General features: G+C 45.8%; 1 protein-coding gene across 3 annotated transcripts; it reads left to right on the top strand.

Moving 5' to 3' along the window:
• On the top strand, positions 1-25480 carry C9H6orf118 (chromosome 9 C6orf118 homolog). Of its 3 annotated transcripts, none has more exons than XR_002181473.2 (10): positions 1-60; positions 4789-5459; positions 6681-6803; positions 10003-10062; positions 11479-11603; positions 12542-12600; positions 16145-16326; positions 18781-18834; positions 19368-19531; positions 22563-25480. XR_002181473.2 is itself a non-coding variant. In XM_019967669.2 (10 exons), the coding sequence occupies exons 1-10, from the start codon at positions 36-38 to the stop codon at positions 22618-22620; spliced, it is 1419 nt and encodes a 472-aa protein (XP_019823228.2). In that variant the 5' UTR covers positions 1-35; the 3' UTR covers positions 22621-25480. The 3 variants fall into 3 exon arrangements, 2 of the variants coding, with proteins under 2 accessions (XP_019823228.2, XP_019823229.2); XM_019967669.2 differs by having other exon boundaries at positions 19368-19429; XM_019967670.2 differs by lacking the exon at positions 6681-6803 and having other exon boundaries at positions 19368-19429.
• Positions 25481-27637: the final 2157 nt, after the last annotated feature.

Here is a 27637-nt window from a genome sequence, read left to right as displayed (position 1 = left end):
CTCCCAGCCTCAGCAGCTGCAGGTGGAAGGTGGCGATGGCTGAGGACATGGAGCCTGAATGTAAGTAGATGCTGAGCGTTTTGTGTTTGGTGTTTGATGTTTGCTGGATGTTTGCCTAGGAACCAACTTCTCTAACCCAGTGTGGAAAATGAAAACCTTTCTGGCGGTGCAACTCAGCTCCCGGGGTCACTGGGATTTAGGACTGGATTTAGGAATCAGAGCCTTTTCAGAAAATCCAGTAATAAAAGGCAGAAAATGAGGTCGGACATGTGTGTGTGTGTGTATGTGTCCTCTGGGAGGAGGAGAAATAGGAGGAAATTTCTAGACACTGTTTCTGTGTTCTTTTTTTTTTTTTTTTTAAAGATGACACATTTAGAGACAGTTTCTTTGGTACACGGCCCTTCTATAGTCCTCAATAAACAACCACACACCAGAGAACATGTCCACCACTGTGTACAAAGTGCTTCCCTGTCTCTGATTTAGTTTCACATCTCTGGAGCCTGGGTTATTGTGATTTTGCAAATGGGGCAGCAGAGTCTCACCTGGGTCTTTGAACTCTGAAGCTCTTGCTTTCTCACCACACAGAGTGCATGAAAGCATTGATGATTCAGATAAACTGGGGTCAGAGAGAAAACTCTGGTTGAAATATTTGTTAGTTTAAATCTAGTCCAAAAAACCTATTTCTGTGTCTTCCTTATCAGTGTCCATTCAGAAGTTGGTTTGGTTTTACTTAAAGCAAATTTATGCTCTGATCATTTTGTAAAGAACCGAATATTCCATGAATCCTTTCAGCTTTTTTCTTTTCCTGCTTGTCACGCTGACATGGCAGGATATGCAAATCACAGTGTCTACAGTTGAAAACTCTTCAGAGTTTTTCATGGCTGACTTGGGAGCCCTGGTCCTTATCACAGGATCTTGGCAGAGAGAAATGGAATCTGGATTCTCCAGGTCTAGTGAGGCAAGTCTTTCTGCAAACTAAGGAAAACAAATTCTAAGTCTGGAATGACTTGCCAATTAATTTGCTGGTGACTCCAAATCCTTTTTTGGAATAGAATCAACAAAGAAAATCGCAATTAAGTCACCTCCTCTCGTTTTCCACAGAGAGCTGGTCTAACACATGATGGTGCATTTTATGTGTCAGTTTATATGGGCTACTGTGTTGTGTATTTGGTCAAGCCTTCTGGATGTTCCTGTTGAGGTGTTTTTGGATGAGATGAACATTTAAATAAGAAGCCTTTGAGTAAGACAGATTCCCCTCCATTGTGTGGGTGGGTCACATCTAACCAGTTGAAGATCGTAAAGGAAAAAGACTGACTTCCCACTAGCAGGAGAAAATCCTCCAGCAGAAGACATTTGGATGAACTCTGTCTTCAGCCTGCTATCCATCTTGCAGATTTTGGACTCTGCTTTTTTTTTTTGCATAATTGTGTGAGTCAATTCCTTATAATAAACCTCTATCCTAGACTACCTTACCTGTCTTCTTAGAAATCTGCATGCAGGTCAAGAAGCAACAGTTAGAACTGGACATGGAATAACTGACTGGTTCCAAATTGGGAAAGGAGTACATTAAGGCTGCATATTGTCACCTTGTTTATTTAACTTATCTGAAAAGTACGTCATGTGAATTGCCAGGCTGGATGAATGACAATCTGGAATCAAGACTGCTGGGAGAAATATCAACAACCTCAGATATACAGATGATACCACTCTAATGACAGAAAGTGAACAGGAACTAAAGAGTCTCTTGATAAAGGTGAAAAAGGAGAGTGAAAAGCTGGCTTGAAACATTCAAAGAACAAAGATCATGGCATCTGGTCCCATCACTTCATGGAAAATAGATGGGGGAAAAAGTGGAAACCGTGACAGACATTATTTTCTTGGGCTCCAGAATCACTGCAGATGGTGACTGCAGCCATGAAATTAAAAAATGCTTGCTCCTTGGAAGGAAACCTATGACAAACCTAGACTGCATATTAAAAAGCAGAGACATCATTTTGCTGACAAAGGTCTGTACAATCAAAGTGATGGTTTTTCCATAGTCATGTATGGATGTGAGAGTTGGACGATAAAGAAGAAATGATACTTTGAATTGTGATGTTGGAGCAGACTCTTGAGAGCCCCTTGGACTACAAGGAGATCCAACCAATCAATCCTAAAGGAAATCAACCTTGAATATTCATTGGAAGGACTAATGCTGAAGTTGGAGCCCCAATACTTTGGCCACCTGATGAGAAGAGCTGACTCATTGGAAAAGGCCCTAATGCTGGGGGAGACTGAAGATAGGAGAAGGGGATGACAGAGGGTGAGATGGTTGGATGGCATCACCAACTCAATGGACAACAGTTTGAGCAAACTGGGAGACACTGAAGGCCGTGGAAGCCTGGCGTGCTGCAGTCCATGAGATTGCAATGAGTTGGACACAACTGAGTGATTGAACAACAACATATTCATCCTTCTGGGTCTGTTTCCCTGGAGAAACCCAACTAATGTGATGTTTTTTTAGTGTTTTCTTTATGTGTTGGTGCCTTTGATGAATTAGAATGATTATCAATTAAGATATATCTTAATTGGAAACTTGTTTAATTAATATTTTAATTAACATTTCTTAACTGCTTTCTTTGAAGTACTAATCTATTTAATAGGGAAATTCTCAATGATCCCATTGCTCCAAGATCCAGCTACACAGGAGGGACAGGCTGATTCCTTTCCACCCAGGGCCCTGCTGCCCCCTGCCCAGCATGGACCCTGGGACTGAACATGGGGAGAGCGCTCCTTGGTTGCACTGTGTCCCCTGGTACTGGTGACCTCATGGCAGGGAGCATGTCAGGTGGGCCTGACTTAATCACATGATGTCAGGCATGGGGCAGGGTCAGAGGTCAAGGGCACGGGAAATATGTGGAGTGCCCTTGCTGGCTGGCTCAGGGATGGAGGCCATGTGATCGGGAAGATGGGCAGACCCAGGAGCCAGGAAAGATCCCCACCAGCAGCCACCAAGGGGGTGGGGACCTCTGTCCTACAGCTGCAAGGAGCTGGATCCTGTCCCAACAGGACAGGGCCCAGGACAGATTTCCCCAAGGAGTCCAGGAGCCAGCCAGGCCCGACCCTGACGTGCCAGTTGTGATCCCAGCGTGGAGAGCCAGCCCACAGCCTGAGGTGCCACCACGGGGCAGGGGACCCACGCGGGTGTGAGGCCTCTGGATGCAGGGCTTTTCGGACAGCGGAGTCGCTGTCACCCCTCACCCCTTTGTGCTGTCAGCCCTTCCCTCTAAGGTGATAATGCGGAGGTCAGGGACGCGTCCTGAACTCGTCTCGGCCAGAGGAGGGGGGGCGTCCCGGGACGCCTTGCCCTGGCCCCCTTAGCTCGGGAGGAGGGAAGAGCGACAGGTGGGGTGGAAAGGCTGAATTCAGAAGTCACGCTGGCACTCACTGGGTGGGGGGACCCGTGCTGGTCACCCCACTGCTCTCACCCTCCCTGGAACTGAAAGGGCCTCCTTCCGGATGGGCCTCCTCCTTCGGGCCGTGCGGACCGAGGGCGGCAGTGGGTGTGGACGTGGGGAAAGCCTCGGCCTCCGGGAGCTCACGATGGAGCCTTGAGGGTCCAGATGGGCCTGGTCCGATGCCCTGCGTCGGGGCCCCTCCAGCTCGGGGGACAAGGCAGGCCGCAGACAGCGTGGCGTCCGCTCGTGGGCGCCTGCAGGCGTCTCCGGGCAGGGTGCCTCGGGTCTCGCCGGCCGGGAGTGGGCCCCTCCCGCTCCTCTGCGGCGTCTGCGTGCTCACGTCCTCCCGGAAGCCCTTAGGCGGTGCTCCCTGCGCCGCAGTCCTTGGATGACGCAGGCAGCATTTAGGGAACGGCCCCTCCTTGCCAGGTGCCTCTCTGCCAAAAGCGATTGCATCTGGTTGTCAATTAGCCTCGTCCTGAGTAGGACGAGTCTCCTAATTTTGCTGAAGAAACTGCTTCAGAGAGATGATGTAAGATCTCTGAACTCGCGTAGTAGGAAACGGACTCCAAAAGCTCGCTTTTCCCGTCGTCTTTTGTCCTGGGCCAAGTGTCCAAATGGACCCTTACTTCTGGGACCCTTTGTGGGGGGAGCTGGGGTCCGCATCAACATGCCCCGGGTTCACTCTGTGGGTCACTGTCTTCCTCTGAGTGGGGAAGGGAGGGGCCAAGTGACCGACTCTTTTTTTTTTTTTTTTTTTACCATGCAACAAAACCTTCATCAACATTTTGGACAGGTTCAGCTGTTGCTGAGAATGGTGATTTCTAAACTTCAGTTGGGGTAAATGGCTAGAGGGCAGAACGATGCCATCATTGGGCGTCATGAATAGAAGACTGAAGAACGAACAGCCGCCCCTCAGACGGAGGACAAGCTGCCGGTCGACTCCCCCTGGATGCTGTAATCAGAAGAGTGTGGCCGTATTCCGGCTGCTTGCCGGCAAAGATGAGCCTCTGCTGGCCGAGGGGAATGCCTTCCTTATCCAGGATCTTGACAGAAAACCACATAATTCTGTAAAGCAATTATCCTTCAATTTAAAAATAAATAAATTAAAATTAAAAATTAATTCCCTGTTGGAGCCAAGTCCCTGCTTCCTCCTTCTCGGCTCTGCGGGTCCCGGCTTGCTGATGGGAATTGCCCGTCACGTGCCCCTACCCCAGCCCTCCTCTGCAGCCGGGCTGGCCTGCCCTCTTGCCTCTCCGTAGTCTCCAGCTCAGCAGGTGCACAGGCCCTTTTATGGCCTTGGTGGGGAACTAGAGTGGCACTTACTGGTCTTCTTGTCTTTCCTGACCAGTTTACCTGAGGTGGAAGCACTGTGAGACACCAGGTGTTAAGACTCTGTGCAATCTGCGGACGCTTCTGAACCAACTGCAGAAAAACCACAGAGATGACGTCCACATGTACACTTCCGGACACCTGAACCCCAACAAGCTCTACAGGCCCCCGGAGACCATCCTGTATCACTGGCCCAATGCCAACAGGCCCCGGGAGTCAAAAGTCTTTGGACCGGAAAGGCTATCTGATAAGGTCAAGAAGATGAAAGATGCTTTGGCTCATTTTACCATCAACACAGCGGTGGGCCCGAGTGATGCTGAGAACACACCGCTCTTCAGGTATCTAAACCCTCCCTCACAGGCCTCCCACGCTTCGCAGGAGGACGTGAGTCCTAAGGCGGGGTTGAGAGAGGTGGGTTCTCCTGCACGGCCAAAGCGAGAGGAGCTGAGATTGCCGGACATGAAGGTTCTGAAGTACAAGGAGGTGAGGTCCAGCCGTGAGTGTGTGATGTCCCCTCCGGGCAGGGACGAGTTCCAGTACGTCAGCTCGCACTTGGCTGCCATAACGAAAGCAGACAGCTACAGGAAGTTCTTGAGCTTCCAGAAACAAGTGCTGGCCAAGCAAGACCTCTTGATGAGGGACTTCACTGGGAGCCAGGCAGCGAGGTGCCATGAGAAGAAGCTGGAGCAGGTAAGGAGGGCAGTTCTGTGATGCTATGGAGACCCCCGCCGGGTCTCAAGACTGTGGGCAGAGACTCAGCCTCCGAGGCTGCTCTGACTCTTGCAGGTGGAACAGCAAAGGGCTGCCAGTGGCTGGGAATATCCCACGTGATGTAGGTGAGACAGTTGTTGTTTAGTCAGAGTCCCACCTGACTCTTGCGACCCTAGGGACTATAGCGCACCCGGCTCCTCTGTCCATGGGATTCTCCAGGCCAGAAGACTGGAGTGCATTGCCATTTCTTTCTCTATGGGGGTTTTCCCAACTCAGGGATCAAACCCCAGTCTCCTGAATTGCAGGTGGAAATGCTGAGCCACCTGGGAAGCCCAGATGGTAACACTTAGGGTGCAAGAAAAGAAGCTTGAAAACGTGCCTTGGAGGTGCTTTCACAATGGAAAGCAGTGGCTGCTACACTGAGGGAAATGCCCCTGGGGCAGCAGAAATAGCTGAGACAAGGTTTGCCCGAGTCATTATGAAAGAATGCGAACCGAGGGTGAGGAGAGAGTTGAGGATGCAGGTAAAGTCTGCATAGGAGTCTCTCCATCTGTAGAAGGTTAGGCGTCATGGGATGCGCTACGGAGAGCTGAGAGTGATACTTAGTTGGGGACCAGGTGTTGGAAGGGTGAAGATGCAGGAAAGAGTCAACATATGGAATAACCAAACCTTGATGAGAGCTTTCGGAGAAGGCAATGGCACCCCACTCCAGTACTCTTGCCTGGAAAATCCCATGGATGGAGGAGCCTGGTAGGCTGTAGTCCATGGGGTCGCTAAGAGTCGGACACGACTGAGCGACTTCCCTTTCACTTTTCACTTTCATTCATTGGAGAAGGAAATGGCAACCCACTCCAGTGTTCTTGCTTGGAGAATCCCAGGGCCCGGGGAGCCTGGTGGGCTTCCGTCTCTGGGGTCACACAGAGTCGGACACGACTGAAGCGACTTAGCAGCAGCAGCAGATGAGAGCTTTGGCTGAGAGGACTGGTGGAAAGAGAAGGACCTTGGAAACACTGTGGAGGCAGAGAAGCACTGTTTGTTCCCTTGACTTACAGGATGCAAGGGAATAAATGAAGTCAGGCGATCATAGAGCCTCAGCACCAAGTGGTTTGCTACCCAGCTGACAGAATGCCCCGCCCGAGAAACTAAACCAGAAAGGAAAATGAAGTCATCCTGAAGCAGGGTGGTTCTCTTTTCCTTCAGGAGCTCCAGAAAATATGTGTCTGTGACCCTGAAGAGTTCAACAGACTCCAGGTCTTTGGAGAAGTCTTTGAAGATATTTGCAAAAGTTCTTTGGTATTTGGTGATATCTTGAAAGAAATTAAGGTAATAGAAACACGTATCTCCCAGGTAACAGTTGAGAGCCATGCATGAGTTTTGCACACATGAGCTCAGGCCACACAGAAATTCTGGCAAGTTTCATGGTGTCCATTCTACACAGGAGGAAAATCATTCATGGAGAGTCAAAGGAATATGCGTGCAGCCACATGAGTTTTAAGTGGGCCATGTGAGAAAAACACCCAGCTAGCTCACTTCTGAAGCCCATATTTTTCTACTAAAGCTTCCTAATTATAATATAAACTCTTATCCACTGAGCATAAATGTACACAGACACTTCTAAAGCTATCCATATGTAATTTTAAATGCATCTTGATGGAGTTTTAAGTTTGTTGTCATTTCCTGCTGAAAGTGAGCATCATATCAGAGCTGAGTTGAAATCAGGCTGCTTGAAGGGTCTGTTACTGTCCATTCCCAAATATAAGGCTTAAAAGCAGGATATGGTGACCAGTCTCCATCCCTGGAGCATTCATCTCTAGGAAGTTTGTTGTTCTTGTTCTGTTGCTCAGTCGTGTCCGATTCGTTGTGACCCCATGGACCCCATGCCAGGCTTCCCGTCCTTCACCAGCTCCTGGAGCTTGCTCAAACTTATGTCCATTGAGTTGGTGATTCCATCCAACCACCTCATCCTCTGTCATCCCCTTCCCCTCCTGCATTCAATCTTTCCCATCATCAGGGTCTTTTCCAATCAGTCAGCCCTTCCCATCAGGTGACCAAAGTATTGGAGTTCCAGTTCCAGCATCAGCCCTTCCAGTGAATATTCAGGACTGATTTCCTTTAGAATTGACTGGTTTGATCTCCTTGCTGTTCAAGGGTAGCTCAAGAATCTTCACCAGCATCACAGTTCAAAAGCATCAATTCTTTGGTGCTCAGCTTTCTTTATGGTCCAACTCTCACATGCACACATGGTTACTGGTAAAACCATAGCTTTGATTATATGGATCTTTGTCAGCAAAGTAATGTCTCTGCTTTTTAATACACTGTCTAGGTTTGTTGCAGCTTTTCTTCCAAGGAGCAAGCATCTTTTAATTTCATGGCTGCAGTCACCATTTGCAGTGATTTGGGAGCCCAAGAAAATAAAGTCTGTCACTGTTTCCATTGTTTTCCCATCCATTTGCTGTAAATTGATGGGACCAGATGCCCCGATTTTTGTTTTTTTGAATGTTCAGTTTTAAGCTAGCTTTTTTGCTCTCCTCTTTCACCTTCATCAAGAGGCTCTTTAGTTCCTCTTTGCTTTCTGCCATAAGGGTGGTGTCATCTGCATATCTGAGGTTATTGATAATTCTTGCAGCAATCTTGATTCCAGCTTGTGCTTCATCCACTGCGGCGTTTCACATGATGTACTCTGCATATAAGTTAAACAAGCAGGGTGACAATATACAGCCTTGATGTACTCCTTTTTCAACTTGGAAAAAGTCTGTTATTCCATGTATGGTTCTAACTGTTGCTTCTTGACCTGCATACAGGTTTCTCAGGAGGCAGCTAAGGTGGTCTGGCATTCCCATTTCTTTAAGAATTTTCTACAGTTTGTTGTGATCCACACATTCAAAGGCTTTAGCATATTCAATAAAGCAGAAGTAGATGTTTTTCTGGAATTCCTTTGCTTTTTCTATGATCCAACAGATGTTGGCAAGTTGATCTCTGGTTCCTCTGCCTTTTTTAAGTCCAGCTAGAACATCTGAAATTTCTTGGTTCACATACTGTTGAAGCCTGGCTTGGAGAATTTTGAGCATTACTTTACTAGTGTGTGAGATGAGTGCAATTGTGCAGTAGTTTGAGCATTCTGTGGCATTGCCTTTCTTTGGGATTGGAATGAAAACTGATCTTTTCCAGTCCTGTGGCCACTGCTGAGTTTTCCAAATTTGCTGGCATATTGAGTGCAGCATTTTCACAGCATCATCTTTTAGGATTTGAAATAGCTCAGCTGGAATTTCATCACCTCCACTAGCTTTGTTCGTAGTGATGCTTCCTAAGGTCCACTTGACTTCACATTCCAAGATGTCTGGCTCTAGGTGAGTGTGAGTGATCACACCATCGAGGTTATCTGGGTCACACCATCGAGGTTATCTGGGTCATGAAGCTCTTTTTTGTATAGTTGTTCTGTGTATTCTTTCCACCTCCTTAATATCTTCTGCCTCTCGAAGGTTCAGTTCAGTTCAGTCGCTCAGTCATGTCCGACTCTTTGCAACCCCATGAACTGCAGCATGCCAGGCTTCCCATCCTTCACCATCTCCTGGAGCTTGCTAAAACTCATGTCCATTGAGTCAGTGATGCCATCCAACCATCTCATCCTCTGTCGTCCCCTTCTCCTCCTGCCTTCAATCTTTCCCAACATCAGGGTCTTTTCCAATGAGTGGGTTCTTCGCATCAGGTGGTAAAAAGATTGGAGTTTCAGCTTCAACATCAGTCCTTCCAATGAACATTCAGGACTGATTTCCTTTAGGATGGACTGGTTGAATCTCTTTGCAGTCCCAGGGACTCTCAAGAGTCTTCTCCAACACCACAGTTCAAAAACATTGGTTCTTTGGCACTCAAGCTTTCTGCAGGTTAAAGTGAAGTGAAAGTTGCTCAGTCGTGTCTGGCTCTTTGTACCCCATGGACTATACAATCCATGGAATTCTCCAGGCCAGAATACTGGAGTGGGTAGCCTTTCCCTTCTCCAGGGGATCTTCCCAACCCAGGAATCGAACCAGGATCTCCTGCATTGCAGGTGGTTTCTTTACCAGCTGAGCCACCAGGGCAGCCCAGATCCACATCTCCCCCTAGTGGCAGAAGGTCACATGTTGCACGTTTCTTTACCAGCTGAGCTACCAGGGCAGCCCAGATCCACATCACCCCCTAGTGGCAGAAGGTCACATGTTGCAGGTGTGTCCAGGTGTTTTGTGAGTCCTAGTAGTCAATACTCTATTGTGCTTTAAAAATGGTGAGATTTTTGCACATTTCCGTGTGTATGTTATTTAATATATTTCAGGAGCATTGTTATATTTTAAAAATATTCTGAACTGACACTCCTTAGCCTCTTTACATATGCAAAGAAAGTTACATTGTACAGTAATCTCATAACATTTCCAATGGATCTTTTTCTACTTTCTTTTTCTTTCTTTCTCCCTCCCTCCCACCTTCCTTTCTTACTCATTTCCTTTTTTTCTTTCTTTTTTCTTCTCTCTCTCTTTTTTTTTTTCTGTAGGAAGAATATGAACTCTACATGCTATTACTTCTGAAGAACCATCCCACAGAACAGTATAAGGTAACAGTCGGTCATGCATGTCTTAAACAGAGCCTGTTTCTTCTTTAATATTTCCTGAGCACAGGGAAACAGCCTGAATCTTGGAAGCCCCATTTGTGCCTGCATGATTTAGATCAGCGGGTACTTTTAATAGGCGTGAGCCTTATGTCCATGAGGACACCGTGACGGACTGGCCCTCTGCTCCTGGCGACAGCGAGGGGCGGCCAGGGAGGCGCGCATGTTTCTTGATTTGGCCGCCACCTCTGGCCGCCAGTTCTTGGTGACCTGCGCAGGCTTGTCCTCCGTGACCTGCTCTCCTGGGCTTGCTTTGCTCAGACATGGCTTTGCCTCTCTGCTCGTTGAGGTCCCCCCTACTGATGGTGACCCGCTTTGTAGGTGGCACCTAGGTCTTTCTAGTGAGTTCCAGATTACAGCGTATCCAGCCAGCGTCCCACTGAAGGCCGACACTTTGGTGTCTGAGCAGGAAGGTTACTGATCTTAAAAGACGTGGGGTGACCTTGGATTCTCTGTGACACCTTCCAGGGCTTCTCTCCGGGCGTAGGTCACACGTGTGGATGCTCGGGAAGGAAAATGGACGGCAGCGATGACGTTATCACGCACACAGCTCAGAGAATATGGCACTGTCGCTAAGGCGACTTCTGACATTTTCAATAAAGTTTAAAAATCGTGTCTCTTGGGAAGGAGAGAGTCTCATTGTGTCTATTAAACAAAGAAACAAAGATCATGGCCTGATGAGGAGGGCAGTTCTGACTCAATAGGGAATCACACTCCGGCATTGTTTCCTTGCCTTGAGCGATTCGTGCTTCAGAAAGAAGCCTCTGTTCGGCAGGAGTAAGCAAAGGCTTCAGCTGGGGTCTGCCTTGCTCTTTGCTTTCTGAGGCTGAGTCACTGAGGACCACGTCTGCCCACATCCCCACCAAACACCAGAATGAAAGCGTCCGCAGGCCGGCGGGGCTCTAGATCCTTCTTCCTGGAAACTTGGCCCCCGTCACCCAAACGAGCCAGAGAGTTTTGTTTCACCACATTTGAGAATCATTACTTTGCAGCCATTGGATTAATATTGTTTTTAATACATTTAGAAAAATAATCACAGTGCTGATAATAATACTCATGAAGTGTTTTATTCAGCATTTTCTTTCCCCACACAAACGAGCAATGAAATCCCCCACCACTTTTTAATTTCTTAGGGAAATAAAGACTCCAAATTAAAATTTTATATATATATATATATACCTTACCCAGACCTTCACCTGACAACTTATCCCTTCTCCAATATTCCTCCTTCAGGCCCATCCCTTCTGTTTACTATTTTACTATGCATTTGACCCCGGACATCTTGGACACACCGTATTAACAGAGAAAATTCTCACCCTTGTTTTCTGTTTGTCTCACCCATCCTGGCCTTGTCCTGCCCAGTCGTTGCTGACTCAGGTCCAGAGTCTGCAGAAGGGGAAGGTGAAGACGGCGGATGTGGAGTGGGCCAGGGAGGAGCTGAGGGTGCTCATGACTGCCCTCAGAGCGGCCCTGGACCACGACGACAGGTGGGGAGGGTGATCGCGGTTGGTCTGTCTGGGATTACACTATTATTATTGGCCTCATTATTATTTCATTATTGGTCTCAGAGGGTAAAATGCTCCTTGGAAGAAAAGTTATGACCAACCTAGACAGCATATTAAAAAGCAGAGACATTACTTTGCCAACAAAGGTCCATCTAGTCAAGGCTATGGTTTTTCCAGTGGTCATGGATGGATGTGAGAGTTGGACTATAAAGAAAGCTGCGCGCCAAAGAATTGATTCTCTTGACCTGTGGTGTTGGAGAAGACTCTGAGAGTCCCTTGGACTGCAAGGAAATCCAACCAGTCCATCCTAAAGGAGATCAGTCCTGGGTGTTCATTGAAAGGACTGATGTTGAGGCTGAAACTCCAATACTTTGGCCACCTGATGCTAAGAGCTGACTCTTTTGAAAAGTCCCTGATAATGGGAAAGATTGAAGGCAGGAGGAGAAGGGGACGACAGAGGATGAGATGGTTGGATGGCATCACTGACTTGATGGACATGAGTTTGAGTAAACTCTGGGAGTTGGTGATGGACAGGGAGGCCTGGCGCACTGCAGTCCATGGGGTCACAAAGAGTCGGACACGACTGAGCGACTGAACTGAACTGAGTGTAAAATGGCTAGTTTCTTTTCGTCCTTGCTTCTTAAAAATTCAAGTCACAAAGGAACATCAATAGACACTAAAAGACCAGCTCCTTTAACTAGTGGCTTGGGCACTCTTGATAAGAAAGGATACTTTAGTTTATTGAACTTGACTAATTCAGTCTCATTCTATCTACATCTTCAAGTCATCTTTTTATTGTTAGAAACTCAGAGGATCAGTTCTTATTTCTCAGTTTTTAAGTCTGTGATATAAGAGAGAGAAAAGGAGGACGGTATGAACAGGGTGCTAACGTATCATGATGTATTTTTACTGAACCGCAGGCTCAGAAATGAACTGGAGCAGGAGCGTGTACTGCTGGAGGCCGCGAGGAACCGGGCAGGCAAGTAACCCTGTGATTGGTCTTCTGACGCGAGGTTTGCCGTGACCTCCGCGTGAGGAATCTTCAAGACTAGTTCCCTGTTCACGGCTTCTGCTGCTAGTTTGAAAAGGTTTTTCAGAGAGGTTATTATCCTCCCCCTGCCCCCATCAAGCTCTTTAGAAATTCAGTAAGTTTTCATTTTTATCTGAAGTGGTTTAAAGTACTTTAAAGACACAGGAAGCAGTTGATCTCTTGGAGAGATTTGTCTGGGTGAAGATGTTTATCGCAGTTTCTATTGCTTTGGGCACGTTTGCTTGTCAAGTTGCTGTAATCACAGACAGCTCATGTGCGTGTCATCTTCCTGTAAGATCTCTTCGGTTTTAGTGAAACTTTGAATGAATTCAGGACCTTATGTTGAGAGAATAACCAAAGTACTTGAAATAGATTTTAAGAACCTTGACGCAATGGTGTGAATATGAGAATCAACTCCGCTGAGGAAGTGTTGAAGAACTAAATGTGTTTATTTTAGAGAAAGTGTCTTGAAATACGTAGTGGGTTTTAGGGGGGGAGCTGTGAATACTCCAGGGCATCCCTGGGGGATGGAAATAGAGGAAGTGTCGCAGTGGCCTGTGGTTTCCAGCGTAACAGCAAGGAGGATGGTCCAGTCTGGTTTCCAGACACTTTGCGTCTTTATTCTTGCATCAGAGGAGTCAGCTTTTCTGGACAACAAGGTTCTGTCCAGGTGTGGGGCACCCTCTCTTGCAAATGGGCCTCAACCTGCACACCTCAGCACCCCACTCACATGGCTGTTACGTGAACCGCTTTCGTGATACTGCTGCCTGTTCAGTGGAGGCAAGGATAGCGCTTCCCTCGTCATTAAGAGGATCTGAAAGGATGCAAGAGCACAGGGCTTGGCACGGCAGAGTCACTCTGCCTGTGGGTTCCTCCTCATGCCATCATCACTCATGAAGAGGGCCACACGGTTTGTGGGAAATTAATGACATTTTGTGAATATTCACACACTCAGTGAAATAATAGAAATGATCTCAAAATTGGGCACACCATTCACAGCTGGATTAAATGACCCAAACAGGCTCAGGTGACTGTCTCTCTCACTGACCTCTGCAGTTAACCCTGTGGCTCAGTCAGGTGCCGCTCCCACTCCAGGCTTGTTACGCACTAACTCACGTGGAATCGCGCTTTCATCTCAGCATCTTTGAGGATGTTCTCACAAGTCTAATGGTCTTGGGTTCTTCGGCAAACTTGGCCTCAAAGGTTGTGACCCCAGAGGATTTCGTTTTCCCTCCTCTGGTTCTTTCTGCTCTCCCATGAGCCAGGCCTGTGTGGTTTACCTGGTGGGCATCTTTCAGGGGTTTCTTGTGGCCTGAGTCTCCAGGCGGCCTGGTCTTGTGATTCTTCCAGACCTCAGAGGTTGGTGGATTCCTTCTCTATCTGCAGTCCTGCTCACTCTTGTTTAATGTTTTTAAAAAATGTATCGAAAATAAGAATCCACCTGCAATGCAGGAGATGCAGCTTTGATCCCTGGGTTGGGTAGATCCCCTGGAGGAGGGCGTGGCAACCCACTCCAGTATTCTTGCCTGGAGAGTTCCATGGACAGAGGAGCCTGGCGGGCTACAGTCCATGGGGTCGCAGAGAGTCGGACACGACTGAAGTGACTTAGCACACACCCATGGGATATTCTGTTGCAGGTACTGCATCTTCGTCTCTGCTGATGCACACCGAGTTTGCTGCATGCCTTCTGTTGTGAACAATGCTGCCAGGGACGTGTGTTGGCTCCTCTCCAGACAGGTTGCAAGATGAGACTGGAGCTCCCTGGTCTTCTGTCTCCTGCTATTTCTTAAAACTTGCCACCATTTAAAAAAGTGTAACACTTTATTGCTAAACGCTAACAGAATAACATGGCAAAGGCTCATAAAAATAATAAGCAAAAAGAAGTTACCAACTTTCTAGGCCTGTAGTAATCTTTTCTTAATATTTGGTCCTAGCTGTTTCTGACACGGATTCAAACACTTAAAGAAACCCAGGACCCTACCTGCATCCTCCTGGATTCTCTTTCTGAAGATTTCTCATTCCTGAGCCTCCTCCAGACAAACGCATTTTCTGTGGAGTCCCCCTGTTTTGATGCCACGGTCTTCCTCTTTAGGTAGAAAGAGAAGGCACAGTTGGGCCGTGTGAGTGGCTTTCTGCACCTTCTGTCTTCCTTGCTGCCAGTTACTTATTTCGGGTGAAACCTTCAGCTTGGATTGAGATGGGAATCAGAGACGTTTTCGCTGGCTCTCCCAGAACTCACGTCAGAAGCTTAAGCATGACTGCCTCTGCTCCGGCAAGTCTGCTTCTCCAGCGTCTGCTGGACTTAGTCACCCAGGTTTCAGAACGCACCTTCACACTTTTCCCTTCTTCCAAATTGGGCAAGTTTGAATGACAGCAGTGACTTGGTGTGTATCAGCAGGTAAGATCACTCTTGCTCATGGCATTTTTCCATTAAAAAAAAAAAGCAGCTGTTCTTTCTCAAAGAATTAAGTCTTTCGACTCATCAGAGCCTACCTGTGCTGACTGAGAACAGTGCATCCTTACCCTTGAGTTATTTTCTGCCTCCATCTCTCGGCTCCTTAAATACCGATCTTTGTTGGAGCTCAGCATGTTTTTGGCTCAATGCACACGTCTTTGAGTCTAGATCTCTTTCCTGCTGTAACACCTTTTCAGGCTTACGGTCAGTATATGCCACGGCCTACTGCACATGGCACCTGAGTGCCAGCTCAGCAAGTCCAAGGTATAGCTTTCCTCTCTGCATTTGCCTGTCCTTGGAAGTTTCAATGAATGGCATCTCCAGACACATGGAGGCTTGAGTCGGGGTACCAGTGGCGGCGTCTTCACTCTCTGCCCCTCAGCCACAACATGGCTGGTCGTAAGTGGCCAGGCTGGCTTCAGACCTCTTCAAACGGCTTTGACTGGTTTCCTCCCATGGGCTAGAAGACCTTTACGATCTGCCGCCTGCTCCTTGTAGTGTTCTGATTTCCTGCTTCTCCCCTGGCCCTCGGTGCCCCCACCGTACCGTGCAAATTCCCCCTTCCGGAAGGCGTCAGCTCTGCCCCTCTGCCTGCTCCCCACGCCCTCCCACTCACCTGACTCCTGTGCGTCTTCCTGCTCTCACCTTAGTCCCATGCCTGCAGCAGAGTCATCCTTGCTCCTTGCCCATGCTGTGCTAGGTACTCGATAAAGACTCATCAAGTACATAAATGAATTAAAGGAGGGACACCCCATTCTTGGGTCTGATCATTTTTTCCCCTTTTATTTCAGTTGCTATCCTTGCCTTTACTGTTTATATTTTCAATAGGAAAAGATAGGAAAATATATATCTACACTAAGGCAGTGAAACATATATACTTAATTTGGCTCTCATAATCTTTATTGACGTGCTTGAAGTTTGAATTACATTATATTTTATAACTATATACAATGTACTTAGTATTGTTAATACATAATGTTACTAATAAGAATTAAGGCATTAAACACAGAATATGTTGTTTTTAAAAAAATATTCCAGAATCACCTGAGAAAAAGGTCGTGAAGGAGGAGAACCTTACTCTTATTGAGAAGGTTGAAAAAAAGAGGTGTGAAGTACTTCATAAATGGGATGAGATTCAAGCTCTTGAAAGACTAATTAAAACAAGCTTTGTTCATACTGGAATTTTGCAAATCACTGAAAGTAAGATCAAAAGCTTAGAGGTATGCAAATTGTTTTTTTTTCAATGTCTGTATTGTTATTTTGCTGGAAGACCTTGGCAAACATATGAAGTGATTTGACATTCAATGGCGGCAAAATATAACATTTGGTCTAAACATTTTTCATTTCAACCACTTTGTAGCAAATGAATAGAATAATTAAGAGATGTAGCTAAACTAGGTCTTCCCAGGTGGCGCTAGCTGTAGAGAACCTGCCTGCCAAAGCAGGAGACATAAGAGACATAGGTTCCATCCTTGGGTCGACAAGATCCCCTGGAAGAAGGCATGGCAACCCCCTCCAGTTTTCTTGCCTAGAGAATCCCATGGACAGAGGAGCCTGGAGGGCTACAGCACATGGGGTCTCAAAGAGTCGGACACGACTGAGCAACTTAGCATGCATGTAAGCACAGCTGAAACGACGACAGTGAAGGTGATAAAAATTCTGTAGAGCCCTATTAAGGGTCAGACCGAATCTCTTCCAGCCCAAGTGACATCTCTTAGAAATTAGCAATTTTATATGGAAAATGCTTGTCGTAAAGATAATGACGGGCATCATTTAGGGTCCAGTGTTTGCTAAGTAGTTTAATCTGAAGCCTAGAGAAGCTAAGCGACCCACCCAATATGGCATGAGACACAGGGGGCAAATCTGGGATTCAGCTTAAATCTTCTGGGCCCCAAAGTCCTTATAATTTCTATCGAGCCACATTGACCCCAAGGTTATGTGTACAGTTAGTTTCACATTATGCTGGAAGATAGGATTAATTACTGCCATTGAGAACCTGCTGTATTAGACCTGAACAACTGTTGCTAACCATTTTCTGGATAACAATAAAATTATGATCTTGATACCCATAAATTATTATGTGTATTATGTATGATCTAATGTTTTGAAGTGCTATGATGGCCTACTTCTTAAGTTAAAATTTACACAATTTTAAATTGTGTAAAATCTTATTAAATATAACTTCTACTTATAGAGTTTGTAAGTCATATGTGATTATCCTTTTTTCTCCTGGTTACAGACTTTCATACATTTTCCCAACCCTACTTTATTTTTAAAGCCTAATTATAGGAAGGTGGTGGTGGTCCAAACTTGCTTTGGATTCTCTTGTGTCTCTTTGAAAATAATCTGGTCGGATTTCTTTCTGTGTTTTCACTGAGAGTCTGCCCCCACTTTTTAAACGTAATAATGTCCTAAAAAGAAACACTATTTTATAACTGAATGCTTAAACAGCAGAAACCAGTTACAACTTTATGTGTTCTGAGCATGCTATAATGCAAAATCATGTAAACTTTGCTTTCAATATTGAAACCTCTTTTAAACCTGGGAAATAGAAGATTCTATATGATTCCATGTCAATAATTTATATTACTTTAAATATTTGTTATTTACATTTGGCTCCTTAATTCAAATACTGGAGGATATAATAGAGCTGCATTTATTATCCTATTAGATAACTGATTCCTGGGTCTGGATTTGAAATGTTATTTCTAACCAGAAGAAAAAATAACTAAATGTATCACAGGTTTACGATGCACAGATATTGCTGTAAATAGTACAAAAATACTATTTGATTTAATTCCAAACAACCCAAAAAGATAGATGTTTTTATTAACCCCCTTTTTCATACGGGGAAACCAAGGCATACATACGCTCAGTAACTTGATCAAGCTTACAGTGAGCAAGTGGTAGAATTAGGATGTAAAGTCAGCCCAACTCCCTAATTGTATATTATCCAGCCTCACGATATGCTGATACTCGCGAATGATTTCCATTATGGTGCATCTCTGGAGGAGCAAACCTTTTCATCCCTTCTTCATCATCATTTTGTTCACAATTATCTTGAGTATTCTCATTTACAGTATTAACTAATTTTTCAGTTTCAGTAGTATATACTCTTGGTTTTTTATTGTGCTCATTTGGGGAGAGATGACAGCTTTTTAATATTAACACTCCATCTAGGGTCATTTTATATTTATTTTAACGCATTGGTCTTAAAGATTTTTTGTCACTTTTGTTTCATGACTTTTTGGTTTCTATTGCGATTGTGAATGGAAACTCAAAAAATTCTTTTTCTTAACTTTGCAGTTTATAATCAGTGATGTCTATTGACATTTATATTTGTATATTGTATCCAGCCATAAAAATTCCATTATTAGTTCCAAAAATATGTGGAATGCGCCTACTCTGGAACTCCCCTAAAATCCCCTAGTGTTTTGCAACATCAAGCTCCACCTCCTCTGCTTTCTGACCCGAGGGCCAGGGTTTTCCTCTCTCTCTGAACAGCCTTCATGTCATGCTTTGTATAGCCATTGTTTCTAAGGGGTGTGCTATTGAATACTTTCAAAATTAAAATAATAGCATTCACAGAATACTTTTTGTTCCATAAATGGTGAAAAATACTTAACAAATATTGTTAACCGCTTGTCTTTCTTTTAAAACCATTTTTCCTTTAGACTGAAACTATAAAGTTGGAAACAGCAAATAAAGTTTTAATGAAGAAAATTCAGGTAAGTGTTTAGAGCCTGCTTTTCAATAGAAATGTTTCTGCTGGCTCCTTCCTGTGCTATGTGATGAATCAAGTATGGCGGTGTGTGCACAGTCTTTATAAACCATGATGTTCTGTCACGGCAGGAATATCTCGCTATGCTGACCTTAGCTTAAAACTGGACAGGTGTAAGCTAATACATTAATGAAAATATTCTCCCTTTAATAGTTGAATGTGTCCATCAGAACTGACCATTTCTCTAACCCACCGCTCATAACAAAGAATTGTCATGAGTTTATGAATGCCATGGCTCCCTTAATGACGTCTCACGATAGCCTTCCACAATGCATGGTAACAATCTGCTGCTTAATGGCTCGCAGTGCTACCTTGACTACCCACGTGCACCTCTCTGCATTATATTTGGCATTAATCAGCATGTTATGCCTGATGCTAGAGGTGGTAATGCATTTGGATGCGACTGGCAACATTACTGATGTTGCCCACGACCAGTACCGTGCCGTTGTATGTGACCAAGTGGTTTTTAATTCTTGGTAGTTTATTGTGAACTTCGTAAAGCAGATCATGGGGAGGAACAAGCTGAGAGAGGAGGAGCAGCAGTGAGTATTGAAGCTCTGATGGAGCAACTGTCATACCGTGACGCTGGAGCCCTTAAAGCCATCCATTCACAAGAGATGACCTGGACGATGCTTCTGAAGTCTGTGGGTTCCTGAGTGTTAACTTCACGTACATTACATATGTGACATCTTTTCCTTTGCTTAAGAATGCTTGGTCCAAGGTTTAAATCTCCATCATATGTATTATTTAGCAATATAGAAATATATATTTTGGGGGAAAAAACTGAAGAGTTGAAGGTGATTCCTCAAGGGGAAGGATCAGGAAAGGGGGAAGGCGTGTGGCTGTGGGTGGCTTTCTTTTCTCAAATTGCATACCTTCAGATCAGATCAGATCAGTCGCTCAGTCGTGTCCGACTCTTTGCAACCCCATGAATCACAGCACGCCAGGCCTCCCTGTCCATCACCAACTCCCGGAGTTCACTCAGACTCATGTCCATTGAGTCAGTGATGCCATCCTGCCATCTCATCCTCTGTCATCCCCTTCTCCTCCTGCCCCCAATCCCTCCCAGCATCAGAGTCTTTTCCAATGAGTCAACTCTTTGCATGAGGTGGCCAAAGTACTGGAGTTTCAGCTTTAGCATCATTGCTTCCAAAGAAATCCTGGGGCTGATCTCCTTTAGAATGGACTGTTTGGATCTCCTTGCAGTCCATGGGACTCTCAAGAGTCTTCTCCAACACCACAGTTCAAAAAACATCAATTCTTTGGCTCTCAGCCTTCTTCACAGTCCAACTCTCACATCCATACATGACAACAGGAAAAACCATAGCCTTGACTAGATGGACCTTTGTTGGCAAAGTAATGTCTTTGCTTTTCAATATGCTATCTAGGTTGGTCATAACCTTCCTTCCAAGGAGTAAGCATCTTTTAATTTCATGGCTGCAGTCACCATCTGTAGTGATTTTGGAGTCCAAGAAAATAAAGTCTGACACTGTTTCCACTGTTTCCCCATCTATTTGCCATGAAGTGATGGGACCAGATGCCATGATCTTCGTTTTCTGAATGTTGAGCTTTAAGCCAACTTTTTCACTCTCCTCTTTCACTTTCATCAAGAGGCTTTTTAGTTCCTCTTCACTTTCTGCCGTAAGGGTGGTGTCATCTGCATATCTGAGGTTATTGATATTTCTCCTGGCAATCTTGATTCCAGCTTGTGTTTCTTCCAGTCCAGCATTTCTCATGATGTACTCTGCATATAAGTTAAATAAACAAGGTGACAATATATAGCCTTGACGAACTCCTTTTCCTATTTGGAACCAGTCTGTTGTTCCATGTCCAGTTCTAACTGTTTCTTCCTGACCTGCATACAGATTTCTCAAGAGGCAGATCAGGTGGTCTGGTATTCCCATCTCTTTCAGAATTTTCCACAGTTTGTTGTGATCCACACAGTCAACGGCTTTGGCATAGTCAATAAAGCAGAAATAGATGTTTTTCTGGAACTCTCTTGCTTTTTCCATGATCCAGCAGATGTTGGCAATTTGATCTCTGGTTCCTCTGCCTTTTCTAAAAGCAGCTTGAACATCAGGAAGTTCACGGTTCACACATTGCTGAAGCCTGGCTTGGAGAATCGTGATACTAAATACATGATAAATTTTTGTGTATTGGTAGTGATACATGGAAAAACCTATACATGTATTAGTCTGAAAGATTTAACTTAAAAATCAAATGCCGACTATTATTATCTCTTACCTAAGTTTAGATTTTACAGAGTTAACTTTCTTTGAGTTGGTACCATTGTTCAACCCTCAGCATTTGAGACGGCTGGAAAAACCACTGACAGTTTAAATATGGGAAAAGCTTGTTGTATCAACAGGTAAAAAGACATTTAGTTGGTGGTGGTACAGGTTCAGTGGAATCAAGGAGTCGGAGCTCTTTTCCTTCCCTGCTGCCCTCGGGTGGTGGCCTGAGGGTGGCCGCCTGGCTGTCTTTAGGCACGGGTCCCTGTCCCAGGGGGAAGGAAGAGGGGGGAATCGTAGGACAGCTGGCATCCCACGGTGAGTCTGTTCTGTTGGATTTAGGTAGGAAAGCCTGCCCCAGGGACTTCCACTGTATCTCACTGGGTACCAAGGCGACCCTTAGCTGCAAAAGAGTCAGAAAATGGACCATCAGACTTGCCAGCTTACGTGTTAGAGAAAGGAGAAACGGTGTTAGGCTGGGTGCTGGTTGAACCACACAGGGAGATCCGGGTTCTGGGAGGCCTTGCATTACGTCGGGTGTTCTCAATGGAAAAGAACACGGAAATGCAAACACAGCATTTGGAAGAGTCCTCCAGAGCGTTGTGAATGAGAATAAACTCAGGTGATATCATGGCTCAGATGGTAAAGAATCCACCTGCAATGCGGGAGACCTGCGTTTGATCACTGAGTTGGGAAGTTCCCATGGAGGAGGGCATGGCAACTCACTCCAGTATTCTTGCCTGGAGAATCCCCATGGACAGAGGAGCCTGGAGGGCTACAGTCCATGGGGTCGCAAAGAGTCAGACATGACTGAGCGGCTAAGCACACATCAAACATCATTAAGGTAAGGGCTTCCCGGGTAGCTCTACTGGTAAAGACTCCACCTGCAGTGCAGGAGACCCCAGTTCGATTCCTGGGTCAGGATGATCCCCTGGAGAAGGGATAGGCTACACACTCCAGTGTTCTTGGGTTTTCCTGGTGGCTCAGATGGTAAAGAATCCGCCTATGATGTGGGAGACCTGGGTTCGATCTCTGCGTTGGGAAGATCCCCTGGAGAAGGGAACAGCTGCCCACTCCAGTATTCTGGCCTGGAGAATCCCATGGACAGAGAAGCCTGGTGGGCTACACGCCACTGGGTCATAAAGAGTCAGACACGACTGAGCGACTAAGCTCTGCAGCGTCATTAAGGTAAACCCACCTCTGCGGCACAAACTCCTTGGCCTGGAAAGTGTTGCAGAGGCCTGGGCCCATATGCAGAGAACCTTCGCCGCATCCAAGGCCAAGCATCTGTGACAAACACCCTTTAAAATGGAAGGGGAGGGTGCAAGTCTCACTATGCGTGTGTGAGTGAATGTGTTTTAATAGACGTTTGTTTTGAAATTTTCTTTTATGATTCATGTACTTTTTCTCTAACCCATTGTACTCATCTGTTTTCTATTTTAAGGAACCTTTGGGGATTTATTAAAGAATTTGCAAAATTGAAAGAGACTGATATCTCTTAAGTGGCTGGAAGAATGGCCTATGAAAATTCACAACCACCATGTACGTGCGATGTGGGTTTGTGGAGGTAAACATTGAAGAAGATACATTTCACTTTGTCGTTTTAATCTCCAATAAGGTCAATGTGGTCTTTGTATTCTTCTCAAGATATTGAATTAAATACATGTATTCATGTGATTCATTTTACTTTGTAAATACATGTTCATAACAATAGTTGTTCCTAGAGTAATTTCTGCTTTCAATCAATAACTTTCTTCAGGAAAAAAAAATACTTTCAATTATTTGATAGGAATAGGAAATTCAGCACTGCTACAACATAGATTAAATGCAAGTTTAAGTATAAACATTTAACAAAATGCAGTTGTGTAATAAATCTCCATTTAATTAAATCGTCTTTACTGATAGTGAATGATACAGTGTTTCACAGAGTTACAAACCTGGCCTGGTCCTTTACACTGCACCTGTTACCTGATTTTGACCTTCATGACAACTGCGTGAGTTGGAATTTGTTTTTATCCTTGCCTTGCCTGTAATATGGTCTGAGCACTTAAAGCCAGTGCAAGTCTGGTTTCTTTGTTCTTTGGCTGTTGTGAAGGTCAAAGATAAGTGGAGTATAAACATGAGGGTTTCAGTCTTAAGTTAGACGTATTGGGTGACATAGATTTGCTTACATAAACCTTTAATGTCCAAGTCCCACATGTTAGGCTAGAGGAAGCACAGAGGTTGCCTCAAGTTCAAGGTCTCCAGGGACCAGGTGACGCCAGGAGGGTCCATCAGAGATGCTTTGGGAATGCTGGGCTTTGAAAGAGAAAGAGGCTCAGAGAGAAGCAGGAGTACCAACACAGAGGATATACACTTGGCATAAGTTTGGGGTGAGGGAGGAGCAGGTGAATCAATTGTTTTCTGAAAGTGGCCACTGGGGTCCAGGAGCAGATGGCAGGGTAGCGCCAGGGTGAGCCAGGTGTGCTGGTGTTCGTGAATAGAGACAGTGGTCGCACTCTGCTTTTAACATGCGTAAACCACAGTCCCCAGGCCCCTCACACCTACAGGTCACCCAGCAGTTAAGCTTCAAGTTCCTGTGCGTTGCTGTAGAAAGAGCATCTCAGCCCGTCATATGCCCTACGTGTTCCCAGGAGCAGAAGGCGTTTCACACGTGTCCCTGAGTGGGTTCCCTCCTGGAGGGCACTCTGCCAGGCACGTGTCTCCCGGGCTGTCCCGTCCTCTGCAGCCCACCTGCCACAGTCCTCAGGAACATGTGCTTGCATGGCCGGGGGCAGCTGGGAGGCGCATCTCCACAACACTTCAAGCTCCGTGCAGCAGAGGCGTCCACACTGGCTGGCTTCCGTGGATCACCATGCGAAGGGGTAAAGCCTTGCAGGCAGAACGTATTCACTATTTATACTGTCATGAAAGGCAATATTCTGGACCACTGTCTGCATGTTGGTCTACCTTGCATGTTGGAAGGGACCAGAATCCTGGTTTTGTCTGTGTGGTTTTAACCCTTTATCTTGACTATAAATATTTATACTGTGCATGCTATCATCCCAAGAAAGTCTATCTCCCCAAGATACTCACAATGCTGACTCAAGGGATGGCCTTCGGCGCTCTCTCTGTGTATCTTGTGTTTGATGCATATGTCCATCCATATAGCAAGCTTGTGCATGGGCCTCCCTGGTGGCTCTGTGGTAAAGAATCCATCTGCCAATGCAAGAGACCCAGGTTGGATCCCTGGGTCAGGAAGATCCCTTGGAGAAGGGAATGGCTGCCCACTCCAGTATTCTTGCCTGGGAAATCCCACAGACAGAGAAGCCTGGCGGGCTACAGTCCCTGGGGTTGCCAAGTGTGGGACACGACCTAGCGACTAAACAAAAACAATGCTTGTGCACTTATATTACTAATTAATGATAAATTGTAACTATAAATTAATAGGTGCCTATATAGTTTAACTGGGAGAAGGAAATGGCAACCCACTCCAGTATTCTTGCCTAGAGAATTCTGTGGACAGAGGAGGCTGGTGGGCTGCTGTCCATGGGGTTGCACAGAGTCGGACACGACTGAAGCGCCTTAGCATGCATGCATGCACTGGAGAAGGAAATGGCAACCCACTCCAGTGTTCTTGCCTGGAGAATCCCAGGGCCGGGGAACCTGGTGGGCTGCCGTCTATGGGGTCGCACAGAGTCAGAAATAACTGAAGCAACTTAGCAGCAGCAGCAGCATATAGTTTAACTAAATTATATCAACTTATAATAGCTTTGCAACTTGTCATTATTTGACATTATATTAGAATCATCATTTTAAGTAAGAAAATGACAATCTGCTTTATTTTTGAATGGCTACATCATATTCTATGGTGTGGCTATATCTTAATTGATATAACTATTTCCTCATGTGAAAAGTTGACTCATTGGAAGAGACTCTGATGCTGGGAGGGATTGGGGGCAGGAGGAGAAGGGAATGACAGAGGATGAGATGGCTGGATGGCATCACCGACTCAATGGACATGAGTTTGCGTGAACTCCGGGAGTTGGTGATGGACAGGGAGGCCTGGCGTGCTGCAATTCATGGAGTCACAAAGAGTTGGACATGACTGAGCGACTGAAGTGAACTGATTTCCTTGTGGATTATTGACTATTTAATTTGTTCTTAAAATTTTCTTTTCAATGAAATGGACGTTTGCAACTTCAATGAACAAACTTTATTTGAGACCGTAATTTCTGAAACTATGCAAAGTCAATTTCCGTGTAAGTAGGTTTCTGTGTAAAATGGCACATGCATGAATTTTCTTCTAGATTTGTCACAATGTCCAGATTGTGAAATTGCACGGTGGTTGTAACAAATTAAACTCTCATCAGCCATAGACAAGGACACCCGTTTCACCTCTTTGTAACTAGCCCATTACTGGAGTTATTATTGTTGATTCATTCATTACTCACATTTGTTGAGGACATACTGCTTGCTGGGCGTTGTCCTCAATGGTGGAGACTCAGCTGTAGCCAAATGCCAGGTCCCTGGAGTCCTGGAGCTTGCATTGCAGAGGGGGCAGACAAACCAACCAGCAAATTGGGGACTATGTCAGACGGCGCTTACTGCTGTGAGTGAAAGTAAAGCCGGGGAAGGAGAGGGTGGGCAGGGTGGTGAGGAGGATGCCATTTCACAGCTGCTGAGGGGAGTTCTGCCTCCTAAGATGCTGGAGAGATGCCCGAAAGAAGAGGGGGAATCATATCCATGTCTGGGGGCTTCCAGACAGCAGGAGGGCATGTGCAAAGACCCTGAGGGCAGAAGGCTGTGGGACCTCAGGATGCAGCAGGATGTACCTTCAGTACTGCTCATGGTACCGTCCCGGGAACAGGCACATTGAGGACGACACACAGCAGAAATGAGGGGGCAGGGAGAGATGCTGGGGTCGGGGCAGCGCTTCTCCTGGGGGGGCGACGGGCAGTCACGGGGGGTGAGAGCAGAGGAGTCAGGACCAGTCTGCCTCCTGTGTAAGGGGCTTGGATGGTGAGTCTTATGGGTCAGTCTAGTCGAGAGAGAGTGCCCAGGGATTTAATCGAATACCACCGAGGTGCTGGTGTAAAGGTATGAGGCAGGTGGGGTTAACATCTACAGCTGGTTGTTGGTGTTCAGTCACCAAGTCGTGTCTAACTCTTTGCAACCCCATGGACTGCAGCACACCAGGCTCCTCTGTCCTCCACTGTCTCCCGGAGTTTTCTTGAATGAAAGTGCATTGAGTTGGTGATGCCATCCAACCATCTCATCCGCTGTCGTCCCCTTCTCCTCCTGCCCTTAATCTTTCCCAGCATCGGGGTATTTTCCAAGGAGTCAGCTCTTTGCATCAGGTGGCAAAAATGTTGGAGCTGCAGCGTCAGCGTCCGTCCTTCCAATGAATAGTCTGGCTTGATTTCCTTTAGGATGGACTGGGTGGACCTCTCTGAAGTCCAAGGAAGTCTGAAGTCTCTCTGAAATTAGTTGACTTTAATTAATGGTGATCACCTTCCCTAATGTGGGTGGACCTTGTCCAATCAATTGAAGTCCCGAAGACCAAAAAACTGAGGTTTCCCTTGCAAACAAGTTCTGTCTCTAGATGGCAGGATCTCCTCCCACGTGTTTCTAGCCTGCTGGCCGGTCCTAGAGATTTCAAGCTTGTCAGCCCCCACATCCCATGAGCGCATTCCTTTAAAGATGTATTTTAACCTGCATATCCTCCTGGGGCTTTCCCCTGGAGAATGGAGATTCATACAGGCCCCGGTGCAGAAAACTCCTATGCAGAGAGCCCAGGAGGAGCGTTTTCCAGGAATATGGGCTGGAGGTGATGCGGAGCCAGACAGGAACCTTGGGGATGGTGAGAAGTGCTCAGAGGTGCTGGAAACGGGGGTAGAGAAAGGCAGATTTGAAGTGGAAATGGCAGGATTTGCTGATAGGATGTGAGGCTGGAGAAAGGGCAGGAAACCAAAGGGCCCCTGAAGGCTTTCTGTCTGAGCACGAGCAGGCGCTGCCTGGGGGCTCTGGTTGGAGGACAGTGGGGTGGGAGGGAATTACGAGTTTTTAATTTAAAAAATTCTTACTCGGGCTTTTAAAAATACATTTTATCTCACCATTTAAATGTCTTCTTATTAACAGGGTGAAGCCTCTTAAAATATGTGTGTTAGCTGTATTTCTTTTTTCCCTTCTGTGTATTTTCTGGCACATAGCTGATGCTCAATAACTACTTTTAATTGCTCGTTGGCTACCCGTTTATGTCATGCCCGTTTGTTTTATGGGCTTTTCATCTGAGTTCTGTGTAACTTGGCACATGGCGTCTTGGGTAGCTTTCAGCAAGTATAAAGCACTGATTTCTGTTTGGAATAAACAATTTAGACAACTGGGCTACAGTTTTTAAGTAATCATGAATCTATTCACCTCTCAATGGTATACAAGATATATACTATTAACCACTTTAAATAGTAAGAAAGTTGAAATTATAAGGCATGTGCCTGCCTGAGTGGTTTATGAGTGGTGTGGATATGTGTGGTAAGTGAT

The sequence above is a fragment of the Bos indicus genome, chromosome 9 (genome assembly GCF_029378745.1).
Source record: "Bos indicus isolate NIAB-ARS_2022 breed Sahiwal x Tharparkar chromosome 9, NIAB-ARS_B.indTharparkar_mat_pri_1.0, whole genome shotgun sequence".
In the NCBI taxonomy this organism is placed as follows: domain Eukaryota; kingdom Metazoa; phylum Chordata; class Mammalia; order Artiodactyla; family Bovidae; genus Bos; species Bos indicus.
This window is presented reverse-complemented; position numbering and strand designations above follow the sequence as displayed.